The 20036-nt window shown below is 40.9% G+C and overlaps 1 protein-coding gene and 1 long non-coding RNA gene across 6 annotated transcripts in view; both read left to right on the forward strand.

Moving 5' to 3' along the window:
* Nucleotides 1-4727, forward strand: part of LOC138965318 (uncharacterized) — an 8231-nt gene extending 3504 nt beyond the window's left edge. For both annotated transcript variants that reach the window (XR_011455408.1, XR_011455407.1), the window contains exons 2-3: nt 4097-4171; nt 4612-4727. This is a non-coding gene — a long non-coding RNA (uncharacterized lncRNA). The remainder of the gene's footprint in view (nt 1-4096; nt 4172-4611) is intronic.
* The window catches only part of LOC138965314 (receptor-type tyrosine-protein phosphatase epsilon-like), a 76019-nt gene that overhangs the window by 44496 nt on the left and 11487 nt on the right, over nt 1-20036 (forward strand). For 3 of the 4 annotated variants that reach the window (XM_070337446.1, XM_070337445.1, XM_070337448.1), the window contains 7 exons: nt 16141-16252; nt 16588-16706; nt 17067-17524; nt 17921-18011; nt 18213-18292; nt 18510-18546; nt 19170-19267. In XM_070337446.1, the coding sequence (XP_070193547.1) occupies nt 16141-16252; nt 16588-16706; nt 17067-17524; nt 17921-18011; nt 18213-18292; nt 18510-18546; nt 19170-19267 (995 nt within the window). Of the gene's footprint in view, nt 1-14242; nt 14387-16140; nt 16253-16587; nt 16707-17066; nt 17525-17920; nt 18012-18212; nt 18293-18509; nt 18547-19169; nt 19268-20036 lie in introns of all 4 variants that reach the window. The other variant, XM_070337447.1, reaches the window with a different exon arrangement.

The raw sequence follows: 20036 nt of genomic DNA on the forward strand, positions 1-20036 counted from the left end.
CAAATAAGAAGTTCACCAAAGTTACATTTTTATCAAAGAATAGTAACAAATTATAAAACGGAACCCTATCTGTTATGCATGAAACAAAGAAAATATAAACAGTCGTTGTGTAAACTAAGAATAAGTGCCCACGACCTAAAAATTGAAACTGGTAGATACAGCAAAATATATGATTTTGCAAAACGTTACGTATCGGCCATCCAGATCTGCCCGATGCCAATGATGTTTCCAGCAGTGCGGACAATACGAGAAAGTCTGTTCCTGATTCTGACACTGAGATTACCGTACCAGCACACAATATAAGATGCCAGTATTCTCTATCTATTGAATTTTTCCTGAATGTCTATCAAACCTAATTTGCTTTCATAAGGGCTCACGGTTAAAACCGAAGCATAAAACGAAATATCTTAGCGAGAAAACAAGCCACTCGTCAGTATAAAACAAACATGTCTATTATCAAGGACCCTCCACACATTTCCCAAGTATACTTCAAGTCGCGCCAACATGACGTATAAAATGGGTTTTAGTGAGTGATCACGCTGAATACGAACGCGTTTGTTGTTACATCCCGGTAAATACGGGGTGTCTGTCTGTCTGTCTGTCTGTCTGTCTGTCTGTCCGTCTGTCCGTCGGACCGTCTGTCCGTCGGTCCGTCCGTCCGTCCGTCTTGTTATTAGACTTGTATCTCTGGTACTCTGGGTTCAATTCAGCTGACATTTGGTGAGTAGCTTGGAATTGGCGTGCATACGGTGTTTGGCAAAAAATAGATTCCTACCAGTAGTAAAACAGGAGATATGAGCTTTACACAGTTAGCAATAAAATGAATCGGACGATTAAGCGCTTTATGACATGATGGTGACGCGTCTCAACCAAAAATTTGACGTCGGAATAATTTGCAGTAAGCAATTTAGAATCCCTCAACAGCTTGTGAAACGTTTATTCAGCAATGATGGTAGTGTGCACTAGTAAGATTATATTTTTGTAATCCGTTTCAGCTGTTTTCAAGGACGTTTTCAATTGATGGTTACTTTTGGGTTAACGCCCGCGTCACGCCTGCGTCCTGATTTTTAAAAAAACCTCATGAATCGGACGATTAAGCGCTTTGTGATGGTGACGCGTCTCGACAAAACATTTGACGTCGGAATATTTGCAGAAAGCTTCTGAAACTTTCATTCAGCAAGCATCCTAGTGTACTCTAGTAATGAAAGTATTTCAATAATCCGTGTCAGCTGTTTTCAAAGACGTTTTGAATTGAGGTTTACGGTTGGGTGAACGCCCGCGTCACGCCTGCGTCTCGATTTAAAACCGTTTATTTAAGTCATGTTTTCACTTAAGACCCAACCTTAAGACTTGATATTTGATCGCTGTCGTGTTACATGAACATTGACAATGAAATGGAGTGTCAAAACATTTCTATCGGTAAAATACGCGTCTGACATTTAATATTCCATGTCAGAATAATATCGGGTGTACGTGTACGATGAAAACCCTTTTGTATTTGTATGTTCTATGTACATGGCAAGCAAAAAGCACCATTAACATGAACGCACTCTTGCATGGGAAATGCCCTGATTCTGCCTGTTATTGCTGTATTCAAGTCACTGATTGTTTAAATATTGATTTTGGTACACTAGGGCCTTCAAATAACCCCAAAGGTAACAATCTGGAGGGCTTTAATCCGCTCAGTGCCAAACCTCGTTCTGTTGAGTCGATCCCCGAATTCGGAAACCGTTATAGATATTGCGCAAACGTCAGACCATTTGACCTACACACTTTCCCATTTTGTGAACAGGTCGTGCATAAGCTGACATTAATGTACACCAAATATGAAGTAATTTAAACAACAGATGTAGAAGTTATTAGCAGTTTTGGAAGTTGCATTTTTGGGGGGTCACCCTGTATTTCTCATTGCGAGGGAGGGCCAAAATTGCTGTAGGGGGACCAATCAAAAACGAGACTTGATCGGTAAATGCGGACCTTTTTAGAGCTGAAAAAGTCCCTCGGGGGCCCTTTTTAGCTCTGTAAAGTCCCCCGGACGCCCTTTTCAGAGGGAGGACTAAACGGGATACTACACCGGCACCCATCCAGTAGAATTCCCCACTGTGTGTGTGTGTGTGTGAGTGTGTGTGTGTGTGTGTGTGTGTGTGAGTGTGTGTGTGTGTGTGTGTGTGTGTGAGTGTGTGTGTGTGTGTGTGTGTGTGAGTGTGTGTGTGTGTGTGTGAAATAGAGAGAGAGAGAGAAAGAGAGAGAGAGAGAAAGAGAGAGAGAGAGAGAGAGAGAGAGAGAGAGAGAGAGAGAGAGAGAGAGAGAGAGAGAGAGAGAGAGACAGAGAGAGCATTCACTCAAGTTAATCACCATAGTACCGTTGTGGTGCGTTTTTGAGCAATCCATGTCGTGTGTGTCTAGACTAAGTAAGGTACAGTGGGTTCCCCAGATTGTTCAGATTTTTCAAATCCCCCCCACCCTCGTTCAGAGGTTTGCGTAGGGCCAACGTACACTCCTGCCTAGAAAAAAAACCCGTTACAGAAGCATTGTCGACGAATCAAATTTAACCTGACCTGGGAGAGGAAGGTCCTTCACAAATGCCCCACACATTTTCAATACTTCATCACTTACATAGCATTGTTGCCAACCACTCAAAGTGTCACGATACATTCAATTCCTGTGTTATATATTTTTATTATGGATATGCTACCTCCCTTTCTTGAGAAAATTACAGATAATTGAGCAGAAGGTTTAACATTTCATTTTACACCCCTAAAGAATGATAAGGTATATGCTGGCATGTTAAGAGTCACCTCCCTTTCCTGGATAATAAAGCAAGATTTACCTCCGTTTAATTCTAGAACCTTCTTGTACCTTCTGATCAAATTTTCTGTCCTTCATTTAGTCTCTTAATAAGAGCAATGGAGAATCTAAAATATCACTGGCCTTATATGCTTGCTACAGATGAACAGTATGCGATGTACTGGCTTTGCACTATAAAGGCTGTATCAATAAAGGGGGAATTCATTATCTGAGAAAGCAAACAGTAACTCGAGAAACAACAACCCAGGTGCAAACCCGTGGCTCATAGGCAGTGTGCATGCACAATATCTTGTTTTCGCTTCTTTTCATCTCTGGGGTATGGCGACCACATACACATACACACACACACACACACACACACACACACACGCACGCACGCACACACACACACACACACACACACACACACACACGCACAAAATATTCCATCCATTCTTATAAGTATTAGATACAAAGCAAAATTACGATGGAAGTGGAGTGAGAAGTTGCTGCTTTTTACAAACAGCTCTCGCCAATGAGGGAAAAAACCTCTGACGGCAACAATTAACTCATTATGTCCTAAGCACATACAATATAATTATCTATACTATTATTTAAAAATGGATGTAAGTGTGTGTCTGTCTGTCTGTGGTCGCCATACCTCAGAGATGGCAAGAAGCAGAAAAAGTAGGCATGCACACTGCCCAGGAGCCACAGATGTGGACCTGGGCTTTAGTTTCTTGATTTATTGTTTCCTTTCTCAGATTATGATTCTCCCCTTTATTGAATACAACGTTTATAGTGCAAGGCCAGTTCAGTGCCTACCGTTCACCTGTAGCAAGCACATAATGCCAGTGATAATAGGGTATTTGTATTGGTCCTATGATGAGAAGAAGTGAAGAAAGAAAAGTTAACCGGACAGTTAAGGAAGTTTCTATAAGAAAAGGGAGGTCATTCTTACTTGATTATACATTCAGGAGGTAACTCTTAACATGCAGCCATGCCTGATCATTCTCACAGAATGTATGGATTCGAAGTTAGACCTGCTGCTCAAGTATCAATATAGAATGTTTCCAAGGAAGGGAAATAACTCATGCCAAAATAATATTAGGCAAAAAAGTGTGTTGATGGTAATACATTTTCCCCCAGCCTTTCAATCCAAATGTATGTGCTCACACTTGCATGTATTCTTATCCTTATTGGAATACATTTCTAGAGGTTTCTGAGAGAGGAGAGTTTCAAAAACACGCGGGCGAACCTGGCTCATGACTGTTTTTAAACCTAATTATATCTGCTTTCATTGTGGCAGGGGAGCTTCAGTGTTCGTGTTTTAAGGGGTGTGGCAACGACGGAATAACCTTTCCTGGTTCCAATGGAGAAATAGGTACGTTTTGTTCATGATTTTAGTGGTTTTGAAATCATAGCGTTACATAAGTAAGGCTGTAACTTAATTGTAAAACATTACGTGTTTATATTATCTCAATCACACACACCCACACCCCCACACCCCCACACACACACCCACACCCACACACACACACACACACACACACATACTTATTCATTCCAGGCACGTGAAATGAAAACATGTTACTGAACACGTCCGATCTTCAGAGCATCATGCTTGTTCTTTCGCAGAACAAAGATCAGAAAGTATCACCAGTGGACAACATTTGTGATCTGCACTTTTTAAAAATTTTTTTTAGCTTTGTAGCTTATTCACAAAAAATGGCGTACACTAGTTCCAGCCTGTTTGTATGGAAGACGATAAACCTTACCCTTACAGAGACTACTGCTGTAATATGTGACTTTTGTCCCTTTCAGTGAATGTTGCTTACGGAAAGCCAGCCAACATGAGCAGTCGATTTCAAAGGGATGGGGAATCAGGTCCGACCTGTGTGGCTGTCAACGGCAGAACTGGCACTGTGTTCAAAACTAAAAGGGACCCAGACACTAACTGTGTCCTAACCAATGATTTTGACTACGCCGCCTTTTGGATTGTGGACCTGGGTCGTAACTACACCGTCACGGACATCACCGTTTACAGAAGGAAAGGTACTCTGTGTATTCTCACTCTCTGTCACGTTTCAATATATCACAAAAGGTGATTATGAACGGTTAGTTACTGCTAACTAACTAACCACACCACGATCCACTCTCGCAGTCATACAAATAGATAGAATCAACAAAAGTATAAGTTTCAGACGCCTGTTTATATACTATCCCGCCACCTCCCTCGAGACTTAGTTTAAACATAAGTTTATTTTAACAAAGGTTACAATCATGGCATGTATACAAAGTTCACAGAAACAGCAACAAGCTAGAAGCTTATAGTGGTGTTCCTGCATGACAGTACAACATAAGGCGGTAACGGCTGAAAAATTTGTCTCAATAAACCAAATCTATTAATAACGTAATGAACGTTGCATAATGATGATAAAGAAAGACAGTAAAGGAAGGAAGGAGGGGGAGGTGAATTATGTGATTGGGGAGGGGAGACTTCACTCCAAAAGATGTTTTACGCTCAAAACGTAAAAATAGGTCACTGACAAAAATGCCAGTTAAAGTTTAGAAAATGATAACACGCTGATCCCGTGTATAGATAGGAAAGTTACTGATCTGCCAAAAGCGCTGGTTAATACAGGTGTCACACACCCCACGTTGTCACCACTCAAATGAAATCATAAATATAAAAGATGACTAGGTGGTATACAGGGTGCAATGACATGGTGCACTTAGCTTTTTGCCACTGAGTGGGCGACCCGTAAATAGTCTATCTCCACAACTGCTCCGTTGAATGAAGTGCCGGCTGGCGTGGAAACGAAGCAGGGATTAGTGGAGATATCAGGCGCCTCACTCAGTCGCTGAAGATCCTCCCCGTAGTCTGCCAGAAATAGCAGAAATGAAGAATGGTAGGATGACGACAGCGACAGCAACCACCAGAACACCAGAACACCAGGTTACAGCATACAGCGGTCGTTCCGGTTACATCATCCAGCAGATAAGTAGGTAAGAAGGCTGCAACAAAAAGCATCGGTGCACTAAACATGCCACGCTACCCTTCACACTCCACCTTTAAACATGTCACCCTTCTATATTTCATAGAGCACGTGGGCCTGCACAAACGAACTTTTAAAACAACAAATCAGCTATTTTCCTTCCTTCTCTCCATATCTGCAAAAACCATATACAGATTAGTATTTTAGCGTCACAAAGAGCAAATTATGCGCTAACCTGGAAAGAACAATAGAGAGAATTTCATTCCACAAACATAGACTCGTCAACAGCGTTAAATAATGATTTATTACCTCAACAGCCTAATGTAAGTAGCTCTCCTTTAAGCGAATCCGCTTCCTTTGTATGGCTTCCGTCCGTCGACGAATCTCCTGCCACACCCCCTCTTGTGCTGAATTTACTTCATGCGTTGGAATTCCTCCCCCGCTCAGCCAAGAAACCTGACGCCTCGTCGTCAGCCAACATGTAAACAGCGAAAGGTGGTCTCTTCTTGAAGTTCCTTAAAGCCCTACTGTACAAGCAGAACGGCACGTTGATACAAAGTGAAGTATCTAACGTGTTCAAAACCATCAAACTCTTAGGAAGAAGACACCGACCCTCCTCTCTTGCTGCTGATGGTCAAGTGTGTCGTTTCATGTCTCCACCAAACAACATTGAAAACATCACGTGACTCACCGTGTCACATATCCAGTTCAGTCACCGTCAGTTTTTCCCTGACAGCAGAAATCACCCACGTGGAACCCCTGCAAAACGAAATCCCCGTGGTTCGCTATGCTTTGTCAGCGGTTTCATACCGTCACCCCGACTCAAGCACAGGCGCTTTCCATCACAATTGGAGATAGGCACTCGACAGAGTGTTCCTTTCTCCGTCCATGTCACTAAATCGTGACACTCTCAAACAAACAGCTGTTGTTACACATTCAACACTTTATCGATGTTTTACTTTCGTTGCATCTTGTGTGCAAAGTGTTATTATCAAAAATGTACTACTATGAATGAAAACATAGTAGTGTGTGTGTGTGTGTGTGTGTGTGTGTGTGTGTGTGTGTGTGTGTGTGTGTGTGTGTGTGTGTGTGTGTGTGTGTGTGTGTGTGTGTGTGTGTGTGTGTGTGTGTGTGTGTGTGTGTGTGTGTGTGTGTGTGTGAAAGAGACCATGTACCAAGATTAAAATCAACATGTCAAAGGATGTACAGGATGCTGATGGTTTAATTATTGATTTTGATTTTATTGCGCGTTCCAACAAACACGTTCACTTCTCTGTTTCGTTCGTGAAAAGTTTCAAAAACAACTGAAAAGAATTTCGAAATAATTATGTTGCAGTTACCCCCCTTCGCATGTCCGGCATGAGTGTTTTCGTGGACAACCAGCTGTGTTACAGTTTCCTCAACCGTACCGCCGCCAACAATGCTTCTCTGTACGATCTCCCTGAACGGATCAACATCACGTGTGACAATCCTCTCACTGGACGACAAGTCAGGTTTCAGAAACACGGAGAGGACCAAGCGGACGTCCCAGGAGCCTATTATATCAACATCTGTGAAGTGCAAGTGTGGGGTAAGCACATCTTGACCTTGAAGCTACTGCTGCGCCGTCAGATGTTTGTTTGTGAGTTTGTTTAGAATGTGCATGATCATGACACGCAAAATTCCACATATTTTTCATTTTCTTTCTCAGTGCCACCAGAAAATCCGTGCAATCTTCAAAACCTGCGAATTCTCAGAAATGACACAATCGCTCATTTTTGAAATAGCAACTATTGAGCGTCGCTTCTGCGAAATGGAAAGCTATTTGTCCAAAGTGCTCGTATAAGACACCCCCCCCCCCCCCAACACACGCACACACGCACACACTCACACATACACACACACACACACGCACCACTCACACACACACACACACACACACACACACACACACACACACACACACACGCACCACTCACACACACACACACACACACACACACACACACACACACACACACACGCGCGCGCGCGCACACACATACACACACTCATACACACACAGACACAGACACAGACACACACACACACACACACACACACACACACACACACACACACACACACACTCCCTTGCTTACATACACACACACACACACACACACACACACACACACATACACACCACACAGTCCCTCTCTTAAACACACTCCCTCGCTCACACACACACACACACACACACACACACACACACTTACACACTTACACACTTACACACACACACACCACTGCCGCGCATGAAAAAACCTTATGTTCGCCCGAAATGAACGGTGTACGACGGAGTTAACTTGCATTTTCACAGCACACACACGTCTATATATGAGCGTTATCCTTCCCATTGACCTCATTCCTTGTACTTGTTTCACTGCACAAAGCTCCTATAACGTTTAAACACACGTCTAGCTGATAAAATTCATTAGATTTTTGGAAATCGAATTCGGCTTCTTGTAAATTAATGCAAGGGTCTCAGTTACTATAGGCCCATTGCAGAAACTCAAGTTATCAACAGCATTTCTACTCGGCGCGCGCGGTATGAGAATCACGGGTCGTAACTCTCTGGAATTGGTCATCCGCCGCCATGTTGGATGCCTTGCACGATCTCTGACAGTGCTTGAGCGTTGGGTGGCGACTCGACAAAAGTGAAAATGACACGTTGTGTGGCCAAAAACTGCAGTCAGCAGGCACACTTTAGGATCCCTAAAGTTGTTTACCATCAGGGTGACAACTGGAAGGAAGTTACTGAGCGGAGAAGACGATTATAACTGGTTATTTTTTGCTGTGTGCAGTGCGCTAATCAACAATTGTCCATCGGTTGTGCCTTTAGAGTGAACACTGTGATAGGATGCTTTGAAAATTATACTTTGCAGTAGTTACCTGAGCTGCATTGTACCTCATTTGCCTGTCTTGAGAGCTTTATCTTGTGAATTTTGGTGCACTGTCTGCATGGTAATTTGAGATAAAGAATAAATAAATGAATATAATAATGTATTCTTGCTTTACTTTTTATGTTGTGCTGTTGTGTTAAAAAGGCAGATCCCCTTTGGACTCATGCATGCACAGTTTTCTTCATTTTGTCTGCATACACAGTGAAATACGCAAAAAGAACAAGAGTGCAATGAAGAAAACTAACAAAGACGGCATCCAATATGGCGGCGCGAAGAGAGTATGAGCGGAGTTGTGCCCCTTAGGGCTAAAGCTAGCCGATCCATTTGATAACGTCACGCCGAGTAAGAAGAATGAATTGGACCTATAGTCAAGGACAGAGAAGTAGGAAACAAGTCGCGTAAGGCGAAATTACTACATTTAGTCAAGCTGTGGAACTCACAGAATGAAACTGAACGTACTGCATTTTTTCACAATGACCGTATTCCGCCGCTCGTGCAAAAGGCAGTGAAATTAACGAGCCTGTTTAGTGCGGTAGAGGTTGCGCTGTGCTGCATAGCACGCTTTTCTGTACGCTTCGTTTTAACTTTCTGAGCGTGTTTTAATCCAAACATATCATATCTATATGTTTTTGGAATCAGGAACCGACAAGGAATAAGATGAAATTGTTTTTAAATCGATTTCGGAAATTTTATTTTAAAGGCACAGTGCAGCTCACAGCCTTCGTTTTGCGTTTTTGTTGCAGCTGAGTGCAATTACAGTTCAAAAATCCTCCTATGGAAGTAAAACAAACCCAAAACTACCCAACGACGACATCTGTGAAGCTCGACAGTTTCTTGTTCACGCGAGTGCATAAATTAACCTAGTTATTACGTGGTGTTTGGTCGGAGTTCGATTCAACTGAGTGATTCCGGCCTCCATTTTGTTTTACACAAACCATGATGATGTCTGACATAGTTTGCTAGTGACGTGTCTTTTTGTGCATGATGTGGTGATCTACCTGATCTAAATTTAGATCCAAAAATAGGTCAAGACCAGCCGGGACAGAGTCCGAAATTAATTCGTAAAAAAATCGCAGTTCTTGACTCTTTGGGTGCAAGTCAATGAAACTTGGTAGTTCTTCTAACGGATAGCCGCCTGAGGTATGACTAAAAGCCCCAGGGGCTCCGTGCAACTGGATTTGACAAGTTCAGTACCTTTAATCATCATTTTTATATTTTTAATTTTCAGAGCTTGTTTTTAATCCGAATATAACATATTTATATGTTTTTGGAATCAGAAAATGATGAAGAATAAGTTAAATGTAATTTTGGATCATTTTATAAAAAAATAACTTTAATTACAATTTTCAGATTTTTAATGACCAAAGTCATTAATTAATGTTTAAGCCTCCAAGCTGAAATGCAATACCAAAGTCCGGCCTTTGTCTAAGATTGCTTGGCCAAAATTTCAATCAATTAGATTGAAAAGTGAGGGTGTGACAGTGCCGCCTCAACTTTTACAAAAAGCCGGATATGACGTCATCAAAGACATTTATCGAAAAAATGAAAAAAACGTCTGAGGATATCATACCCAGGAACGCACATGTAAAATTTCATAAAGATCGGTCCAGTAGTTTAGTCTGTATCGCTCTACACACACACACGCACACACAGACAGACAGACAGACAGACAGACAGACAGACAGACAGACAGACAGACACACACACACACACACACACACACACACACACACACACACACACACACACACACACACACACACACACACACACACACACACACACACATACACCACGTCCCTCGTCTCGATTACCTCTCTATGTTAAAACATTTAGTCAAAACTTGACAAAATGTAAAAATCTGAAAAAAGGCGCAGTGTAAGCGAATAGCCGTCAATGTTTACAAATATAACTGGGGTCTAAATGTCGATAGGCACACCTCTAACAAGCAGTATCGGTCTTTCTTCAGACAAATACTTAGCTTTATTTTTTGACTCTTTTGAACAATTCTTCCAGGACAATGTCTGATGATAAATAACGACAGTGAATTTTCTTCAGCATGCCAGGACGGTCAGTACGGAGCGCAGTGTGACCAGACGTGTAGCGGTCACTGTAAAGACAACGATCCATGTAACAACTACTACGGCACTTGTCCGGCAGGTGAGATAATTATGTAATGTGACACAATGTTTGCGACGATATTTCATCACAGCATATTTGAAACATGACATGTTTATTGCGACCATTCGTACTATTTTGGAGTCCATTGATCAAGATATAGTCAGAGTGAATAGGCGTAAACGTTAACCTAAGCTTGTTTTTAAAGGAAACGTGTTTTCAAAACCACTTCCCGTTCTTGTTTTCTCTCGGTAAATGGGAACAGATCACTTGACCTCTGAACTGAAATAATGATCCATCACATAGACAGACCGTGGGTCTTACCAAAACATTAATATCATTGCACAAGTTGAGCGATGAAAAGACCACATTCTTATACATGTTTATATAGAAGTTAGAAGTTAGATGATCTGTGTACGTGTTTTTGTCTTACACTGTGTGTGTGTGTGTGTGTGTGTGTGTGTGAATATATATATATATAATAGAATAGAATAGAATAGAATAGAATAGAATATATTTTATTGTCGGAACCAAATTGGTTATTGACACAAAGAGCGATTAAAACAATCTGAAATAAACTTTCCTAGACGAATTTGTATTCTGTCTTCGCAAAATACTTCACTAGGTTTATTGTTGGAATACTTTATATCTATATTTGATAGATCCTTTATAAAATCATTTCGCAGTTCAGTGAACTTTTGACATCCGTCTAGGAAGTGAATTTCATCTTCAATAACGTTATATTTATTACATAAACGATTTTCTCTTGGTATGTTATTATGTCTTCCAGTTTCAATTTTTAAAGAGCGTGTACTTGTCCTTAATTTACTCAGTAAATTTCTATGCTTGATATTCGTAATGCTTATAAGGTATGGCTGAACTTCGTATGTCTTGATTACAGAGGAATAAAATTTCAGCCTTGGACGACCTTCACATTTAATTTTCTCCCAAAACTTTATGTAGTTAATCCTTAACTTTTCTTGTATGGCGCTTTGTAGTTTACCGATGTCAAATGTATATTGATTAAGCCATACATGTTTAAAACCTATTTTGTACAAAAGCTCTTTGATGAAAGTTAGCCACGGATTTTTTGGCGCTTGGTTTAACATTTCTTCGTATGTGACCCTCCACCACGGAATGAGTCGCATGTCACCTTTTCATGATTTTCATATTTTTACATGTTCTTAAAGAGTTTTTTATGCTCTATCCAGTGGTGAAATTCGTTTTAGAAAAGAGCGAAAACTGTTTGAGTTATAAGCCTGTGACTAAGGTGACCCTCACACTGTTACCAGACACTCCCCGGACTTATATTAAGCCTAGCGCAGAACCGCGCGAGGTGACATGCGACTCATTTCGTGGTGGAGGGTCACATATATTTGATGAATAAGTGACTTATTCTCCGTTTTCAAAATATGTGCCCAATACGATATGCTTTGTGATAACATGTTTAGTCCTAAAGGAAATCTTCCTATTTCTGCTAAAACTGGAATCCACATGGCTTTTTTGTGCACACCAAGAATAAATCTACAAAATTTAACATGGACAGATTCGTGAAGACATTCATTCGAAATACATCTTTCAAAAAAGTTTTCAATGTCATTGGTATCGTTTTTGCTCGTGAACATGTAAGGGAACCAAATTTCTGCTCCATATGTTAAAATGGGGTTAACCAATGAATCAAATAAATGAAATATTGTATCAATTTGCACATTTTCATTTCTAAATGTTTTTCGAAGAGAATATGCTGCTTTATTTCCTTGTTTACTTAAATGTTCTTGCGCCAAAGTTAGTTTACCATTTTGATTAAATATCATGCCTAAATATTTGTATTGGTCGGTTGTTTTGATTATATTTTCACCGCATTTGAATATTGTCTTTATTTTGGGGGTTATTTTGCAATAACATGTGTGTGTGTGTGTGTGTGTGTGTGTGTGTGTGTGTGTGTGTGTGTGTGTGTGTGTGTGTGTGTGTGTGTGTGTGTGTGTGCGTGCGTGCGTGTGTGTGTATGTGTGTGTGTGTATGTGTGTGTGTATGTGCGTGTGTTGTGTGTGTGTGTGTGTGTGTGTGTGTGTGTACGTACGCATTATTGTGGTGTTCCTCCTCATGCTGTAGTACAGGCTACCGAGGCTGTGACTGTAGGTGCGACCACTGCAGTGGCATTTTGCGCTGATAGAACATGGAGTTTACAATTAAGAATTATACTGATTTATGTAGGTTTAAGTTGAAACTGTTATGTGGTTTATAAATATGAAAACAGGTGGATATCTTAAAGATATGATCACACAATCACATCATTTTATATTTTCGTCATATACGTACGTAATTTTATGTTCAACTACTATATTTCTTGTAAAGGGTGACCACCAAACAAATGCAACCAACAAACATACTAATAACTTCTACGTCTTTTGACCGAATAACTTCATATTTGGTCTACATTAACTTCAGCTTATGTACGACCTGGCTCATTTGTAGGTCTAATGGTCTGATTTTGTTGCAATTTCAAAAAAAGTTTCCGAAATCGGGGATCGACTCAACAGAACGAGGTTTGACATTGAGCAGTAGCCATACTTACCTGATTTAAACCAACAAGACTTTAACCTTTTGGATTGACTGAATGTGTGAGTATACACAAACACCCCTTCACCCCCCAGATCATCGGTGACCTGAAGAAAGCCGTTACAGCCAGGTTCAGGGCAATCCCTGGACAGGAAAGCATTGGTATTATTGGCCATTTCTGAGGTGTAATTTGGAACACATTTTGCAGCGAAGGTAAAAGTCGGACCATTTCACCTACAGACTGAAAACGGTGTGAAATAGTCGTAAACTGAAAACTGAAGTTCATGCACAGCAACTATGAAGATATTCGCTATTTTCAAATGACTTGAAAAATGATCCCTTTCGTTGTAATGTTACACTTGCGCAATGGCGCACAAAATTCATCAATGACATAGACGCATACGTCCATGGGAAATGCCCTGATTCAGTCAGTAGTCACTGTGTTCAAGTCACGGATTGTTTAATATTCGTAATGGTATACTAGGTCCTTCAAATAAACCTAAAGGTTACTATCTGGAGGGCTTAAATTGGGTTAGTTTGGCTACCAATGTAAAACCTCGTTCTGTTGAATCAATTCCCGTATTCAAAAACCTTTTTGAAATTGCACAAAAGTCAGACCATTTGACCAACCAGTTTGCCACTTTGTAGACAGGTCGTGCGTAAGTTGAAGTTAATGTACATCACATATTAAATAATTCGGTCAACAGATGTGGAAGTTATTAGCGTTTTTTGTGGGTTGCATTTTGTTTGTGTCACCGTGTAGAATAACTGAAAGGAACGGCCTCGTATATGTCAAGTACGGAATATTCTTGTAATAATACCACATAATATTATGTTTTGTTGTGGTGTTTTCAGAGTGTGCAGACGGGTATTACGACCAGAGGTGTATGTCACTCTGTGGTAACTGTTCTAACAGCGAGGTGTGTGATAAAGTGACCGGTGCCTGTCCCACTGGATGTCAGCCTGGATTTCATCCCTCGGATCCTCTGTGTAAAACACGTAAGGGAAAACATGAAACTGAAGTGTGTGTGTGTGTGTGGGTGTGTGTGTGTGTGTGTGTGTGTGTGTGTGTGTGTGTGTGTGTGTGTGTGGTGTGTGTGTGTGTGTGTGTGTGTGTGTGTGTGTGTAGCAATTCCCAGAAAACTACCGGACAGACGTTTTTGAAACTTTGCAGGTAAGTTCTTTCAGAAGATAATCCCGCACGTTGTTTTTTATCTCCATTTTTTTCGATATAGGTCTTTAAGGACGTCATATCCTTCCGTAACAAAATGTTGAGACCGCACCGCAAGTATTCTGGTTTATACGAAGCCTAAAACAACTCTACTCTCTTAACACCGTCACTGATAAATCTGACTGTTTAATTTTGAACATTGAATGAATGCAACTTTATGAAACTATATAGGGATTACACAATGTTCTATTTTTAAGAATTCACTCACATTGGGAATCCCGAGAGACTTTCTTTGTTTTGTGGGGCACTCACGAGGGTCGAGGGCTTACAAAGAAAGTCGCGAGGGATTCCAAAAGTGAGTTACAATAGAACATTGTGTCATTTATTTAAGTACACTCTTTTTGTGGTTAAAAGTATGTGTGTGTTTTCTTCTCAATTCTTCGTCTATTTACGTCCCATGCAGGGCCTCGGGAAGTGTTGTGAGGTAGATAACGCCGCGCTTGAAAGGAGTCCGTTTATTTTACTGCATATTTCTCAGCTTCTATTATAATCTGTGCATACGCCGCAAATTGAGTTGACACCGTAAGCGTAACAAGCTGGAGAAACAACCCATCAATCAAGCATGACGTATTTTGAAGACGAATTATGACAACAAGTGCGCATGCCCAGATAATTACACAATGGTTTAGCTCTCCAAAGCGTATGCTCAGAACGCTACAGTATGGTTTCCCCGTTTAAAAAAAAAGCTCTATATAACATTTGACCTTATATGGAAATTAAAAATGACGCGTTTGACCATATAAGGAACATAAATTGCAATCAAAGAATGTACTAGATAATGGTATAACCATTTCAGTGCAGTTGTAATCGAGATTGTTTGTCAACGTCTGCGCAACATAAGTCAGTACGTTTTCTTCTATCTGCCAATGCAATACTCAAATGCGAATACCATTGTTCTTTATGTCATTGCTATTAGCAAAATGTCTCTTATACAAATTTAAGTTTTTAAAACGAAAATCTAGCTGTACTCCGAGACGGAGTAACAGTAATTACTGCAAGGTCAACTCACCATGAAGCCTTTTGGTTTTTCCAACTTTTAGATTTTTCTCTCCGTCATTGGTATAAACGAAAACGAATACTCGCTCCTGGGTTTTTGTGTAATTTTTTTACCATCGTCAAGAAGTATACTTACAAAACTTAGTCAGTTGATAAAGCGTGTCCCTGGACACTAACCTTAGCGACAAACTTATCTTTGTGCGTTAGCACCTGATGCCATATTAACTGCCCCTTGTTTTTAAGCGGAGCAATTGCTAATATTTCGGGTATAACACTTTTCTAAGGCTATTCTGTTACAGTGGTGTGCTTGTGGTTTGTTGTAAAGTCCCGTAAAATCTTGCAGATAACCTTTAATCCTTACTAAACAAAAAATCGAAAGCGCACATCTAATTTGTCAATGTTTATATTCATAAATTAGGATACATTTTGTATGTACTCCCAAAAAGGCTCCCTTCGTTTCAGTGTTTGTTTGTTTGTTGCTGCAGTGGGTTAAACATTGACGTAACCCCATGTCACATGTTTTCAGGTACACCAGAAATCCTTTCTGATCAGCCTGGAATAACAACGATCATAGGTGCAGTGGTTGGCGTTGTTGTGATCCTCGCCATCATCCTCATCATCATCTGTGTGATTGTGAGGTAGGAATGTAAACATCTTTACATGTCTCAGTGAATGTGTGGAAGATCAAAAGAAAAGAACTCGTCTGAAGTTTAAAACATCTGGTTCAAATCTCGTATAAGTTGGATCAAAGCTCAAAAATGTGTGTTCATGACTATTCATGAAAAATCCGTCACTCATGTTGTATCCAAATGTGAGCTGGTACATTTGTCTGTACTGTCATTCAGGCACTGATAGGTAGCCGAATTCGGATGAATGAGCTTCCAACCTCGTGTCCGGCAAAATCTATAGTAGATCAGAGTATCAGTAGAGCTACTCAATAAAATAATACAGTTGAGTTTAAACCTTACTTCAGAAGGAGAAGGAGCAAACAAAAAGAGACTGGAGCTGACTCATCAAACGCCTCAAGAGGCCGTACTCAACAGAAGGAGAATGAGTCACACGGAACGACCCTTTCCTTTGAGCCCGTGCAGGGTAAGATATCATTTGTCTTGTTTAGTTATGAATTGCTTCAGCATTAAAACGAGCATTTCAACTGATGATCATGATTTTTATTTTTTACAAATGTTCTTAATAATCAAGTGTTTTGTTTTCTCGTAATGCATCTAGTCATAATTATTATTATTGGGAATAACTGAAGCCCTTCAAAATTAACCTAGTAATGGAAGATAGGTAAACCGACCTTATTTTAGTATCATACCTCCATTTTCATCTTCAACCTTTGTCTAAATTATAAAGCTAACAACAACAACAAATCAAAAATCTACAAGTCAAAGAAAAATCAAGTAATAATTAGAGCGTCTTCAAAAAGGTAACTATTTGTGTCCTTGACAGAACCAGAAGTCAAAACGAAGCCAGCGAAACCAAGCGCAATGGTGAAACCGACTGTCATTAAGAAACCGAAAATGAAGAATAGTGAAGACGCAGATGAATCAGCGCATATCTACTACAACACTGCGAATACAGTTACGCCACCATCAACATCACCGACACCTTCGACATCAGCAGTGCAGCCACCAGCGACTGCATCAACACAGGACTCGCCATCACAACAGGCACAAGCACCAGCCAGCTGTCCAGCGCCCAGAACTCGGAGTCCAACCTCCATGCGGCAAGTGGCAGACCCGGCTGACTACGACGAGGAAATCTCGGGTGCTGAGGGCAATAACGTGTATTACAATAACGAAGAAGACGTGTACGCCAGCTTCAAGGCCACGCAACCCAAGCTGGACGCAGTGCAGAAACACCTGGTGGACGCTCTGGCCTCGGGGAAACTGAAGGAGGAATTTGCTGTAAGTGAGCATGAGCTAGCTTTTTTCCATTCTTATTAGGTCACACAAGTCTTTTTTGTAACCATGTTAATCATGATTCGCGACGTCGCGGCTAACCTCGGCATAAGTGAACTATTTACATCAGATTTCCGATTTTGCAAACAACGTTCTTATACCAAGTAATTCAGTTCCATCCACTGCTGGAATATGGCAAAGTTACGAACACAGTTTGCTGGAGAAAAAAATCAATTCTGACTTTTATCCCCTGTAAATTAAAGTGAAAGCAGAGTGACAGCAGTACTTCAGCATGTGTGTCTGTGTCTGCATGTCTGTTTATTCTGTTGGGTTGTGAGTGTGCGTGTCTGTGTATGTTTCTGCGTATCGTGATGTGTCTACGCCTGTGTCTGTCTGTTTCAGACACTCGAGAGCATGCCTGAAGGAGTACCCCAGGAGGTCGCCCTGCTGAAAAAGAACTTCAAGAAGAACCGCTTTGCTGCCGTCCTACCATGTAAACATTTTGTAAACTGCTTCTGAAATTTCAAAATGCGTCATCCAACATACTTGATATTAATTGTTTCATTCAGTACTTACAAAACAACGGTCAGCAACTGTTCTTACTAACAGTGACATGTGTTCAACAAATGCCATTTACTGTGTCAATAAAAACTCACATGCTTTAATGTACTTTCTACGCATGATATTCTTTCAGATGACCACAACCTAGTTGTTCTGCGCGATGGATACTCAGAAGGAAAGGCCACTGACTTTGTTAACGCCAGCTATGTTTCGGTGAGACTTATTTTTAGAGAGAATTCTCATATTTGTATTTATTGTAGTGTGTGTGTGTGTGTGTGTGTGTGTGTGTGTGTGTGTGTGTGTGTGTGTGTGTGTGTGTGTGTGTGTGTGTGTGTGTGTGTTTCTTTGTTAATTATGTTGTTTGTGTGTGTGTGTGGGGGGAGGTTCTTTGGACAATCTAATAATTTCATTCCACAATTTGTCACTGCAGGGTTATCAGCTGGACAAGCAATTCATCGCAGCTCAAGGTAAATAATGAAAGATATCTATATATATATATATATATATATACGACTTGTGTCTGTCTGTGTGTGTGTCCGCGATGCCAAGCCAAAGTTCTCGGTGGATCTTTTTTAAATTTGGAGACCGTATTCAGCTACACCCCGGACACAACCTCATCGATGAGATATTTCAACACGTTCTCTCAGCGCGCAGCGTTGAACCGATTTTGGTTTTTCTCTGGATCTATTCCCAGTAACTCTTCCTTATCTTCTCCAGTGTTTTCAGCCGCGTTTATCTCCCTTCCTCCGTGCGGTGCGTCCCCGGCGCAGCCGGGTATTCGGCTCGACTTCTTCCCGGCGCAGCCGTACCCGGCGAAGCGGGTATTCATCTAGTCTTAAATACATCATCACATATAAAGATCTACATACATACGTACGAAGTAACCCCCACCCCCCCCACACACACACACACACACGCACATGCCCACACACACACACACACACACACACACACACACACACACACACACACACTCACATACACACATGTGCACAGACTCCAAAAGAGAGCGGCATACTCACAGCAGACAACAGAACCATTTGGTGTGACGCTCTGCACGTGTACTAACTGTGTTGTTCTCGCTCCACAGGACCAAGGGACAACACTGTGGGCGACCTCTGGCGCATGATCTGGCAGGAACAGATAACACACGTTGTCATGCTCACCAACATTAAAGAAAGAGGAAAGGTGGGGGCTTTTTGCTTTGATTTACTTTTGTATTTAAACGTATGTGCTTTTTTATTCATGAATATTTCACATGTATTTCTTTAATCGTTAATTGATTTTTGACCTGTTGTACAACAGCATAACGGGGTTGGCCAAAGAAGACTAGTGACTTATCATTATGTCTATTTAGTAAGATCAGTAAGCGTCCCATCCAGAGAAAAACATTGCATACATATGTGATCAAACCTTCATTTGTGTATCAGTCTGATACCCCAGACCCTTGTCGGCGTCATAATTTTAGTTATTTGGAGATGTAAATCAAACGCTCTCCACATATTTTTCACTTTGGGAATTAGTGATATTTGAGCCAATGCATTAGTTCATTCTGTTCGCCTTTGGCTTTTGTGTGGTAGCTTGGAAAACGCGAATCAAATTTGTCTGTTCAAATCAAGTAGTTGGAATTTGTGTCAGGCAATGACTAATTCCGTTTTGGAGAAGAATGTGTGTGTCGCCAAGACTATTGTCTCCGAGGCAAGATGCCTGTCTCTTGAGCAGAGTGATACTGTGTGTGATTTGTTCTGTTGACCGTTTGTCTAATGTTAGCCCGAAGGTGAGTACAGTGATACTGTGTGTGATTTGTTCTGTTAGCCGATTGTCTAATGTTAGCCCGAAGGTGAGTACAGTGATACTGTGTGTGATTTGTTCTGTTAGCCGATTGTCTCATGTTAGCCCGAAGGTGAGTACAGTGATACTGTGTGTGATTTGTTCTGTTAGCCGATTGTCTAATGTT

This window comes from Littorina saxatilis, linkage group LG4 (genome assembly GCF_037325665.1).
Source record: "Littorina saxatilis isolate snail1 linkage group LG4, US_GU_Lsax_2.0, whole genome shotgun sequence".
Lineage (NCBI taxonomy): Eukaryota > Metazoa > Mollusca > Gastropoda > Littorinimorpha > Littorinidae > Littorina > Littorina saxatilis.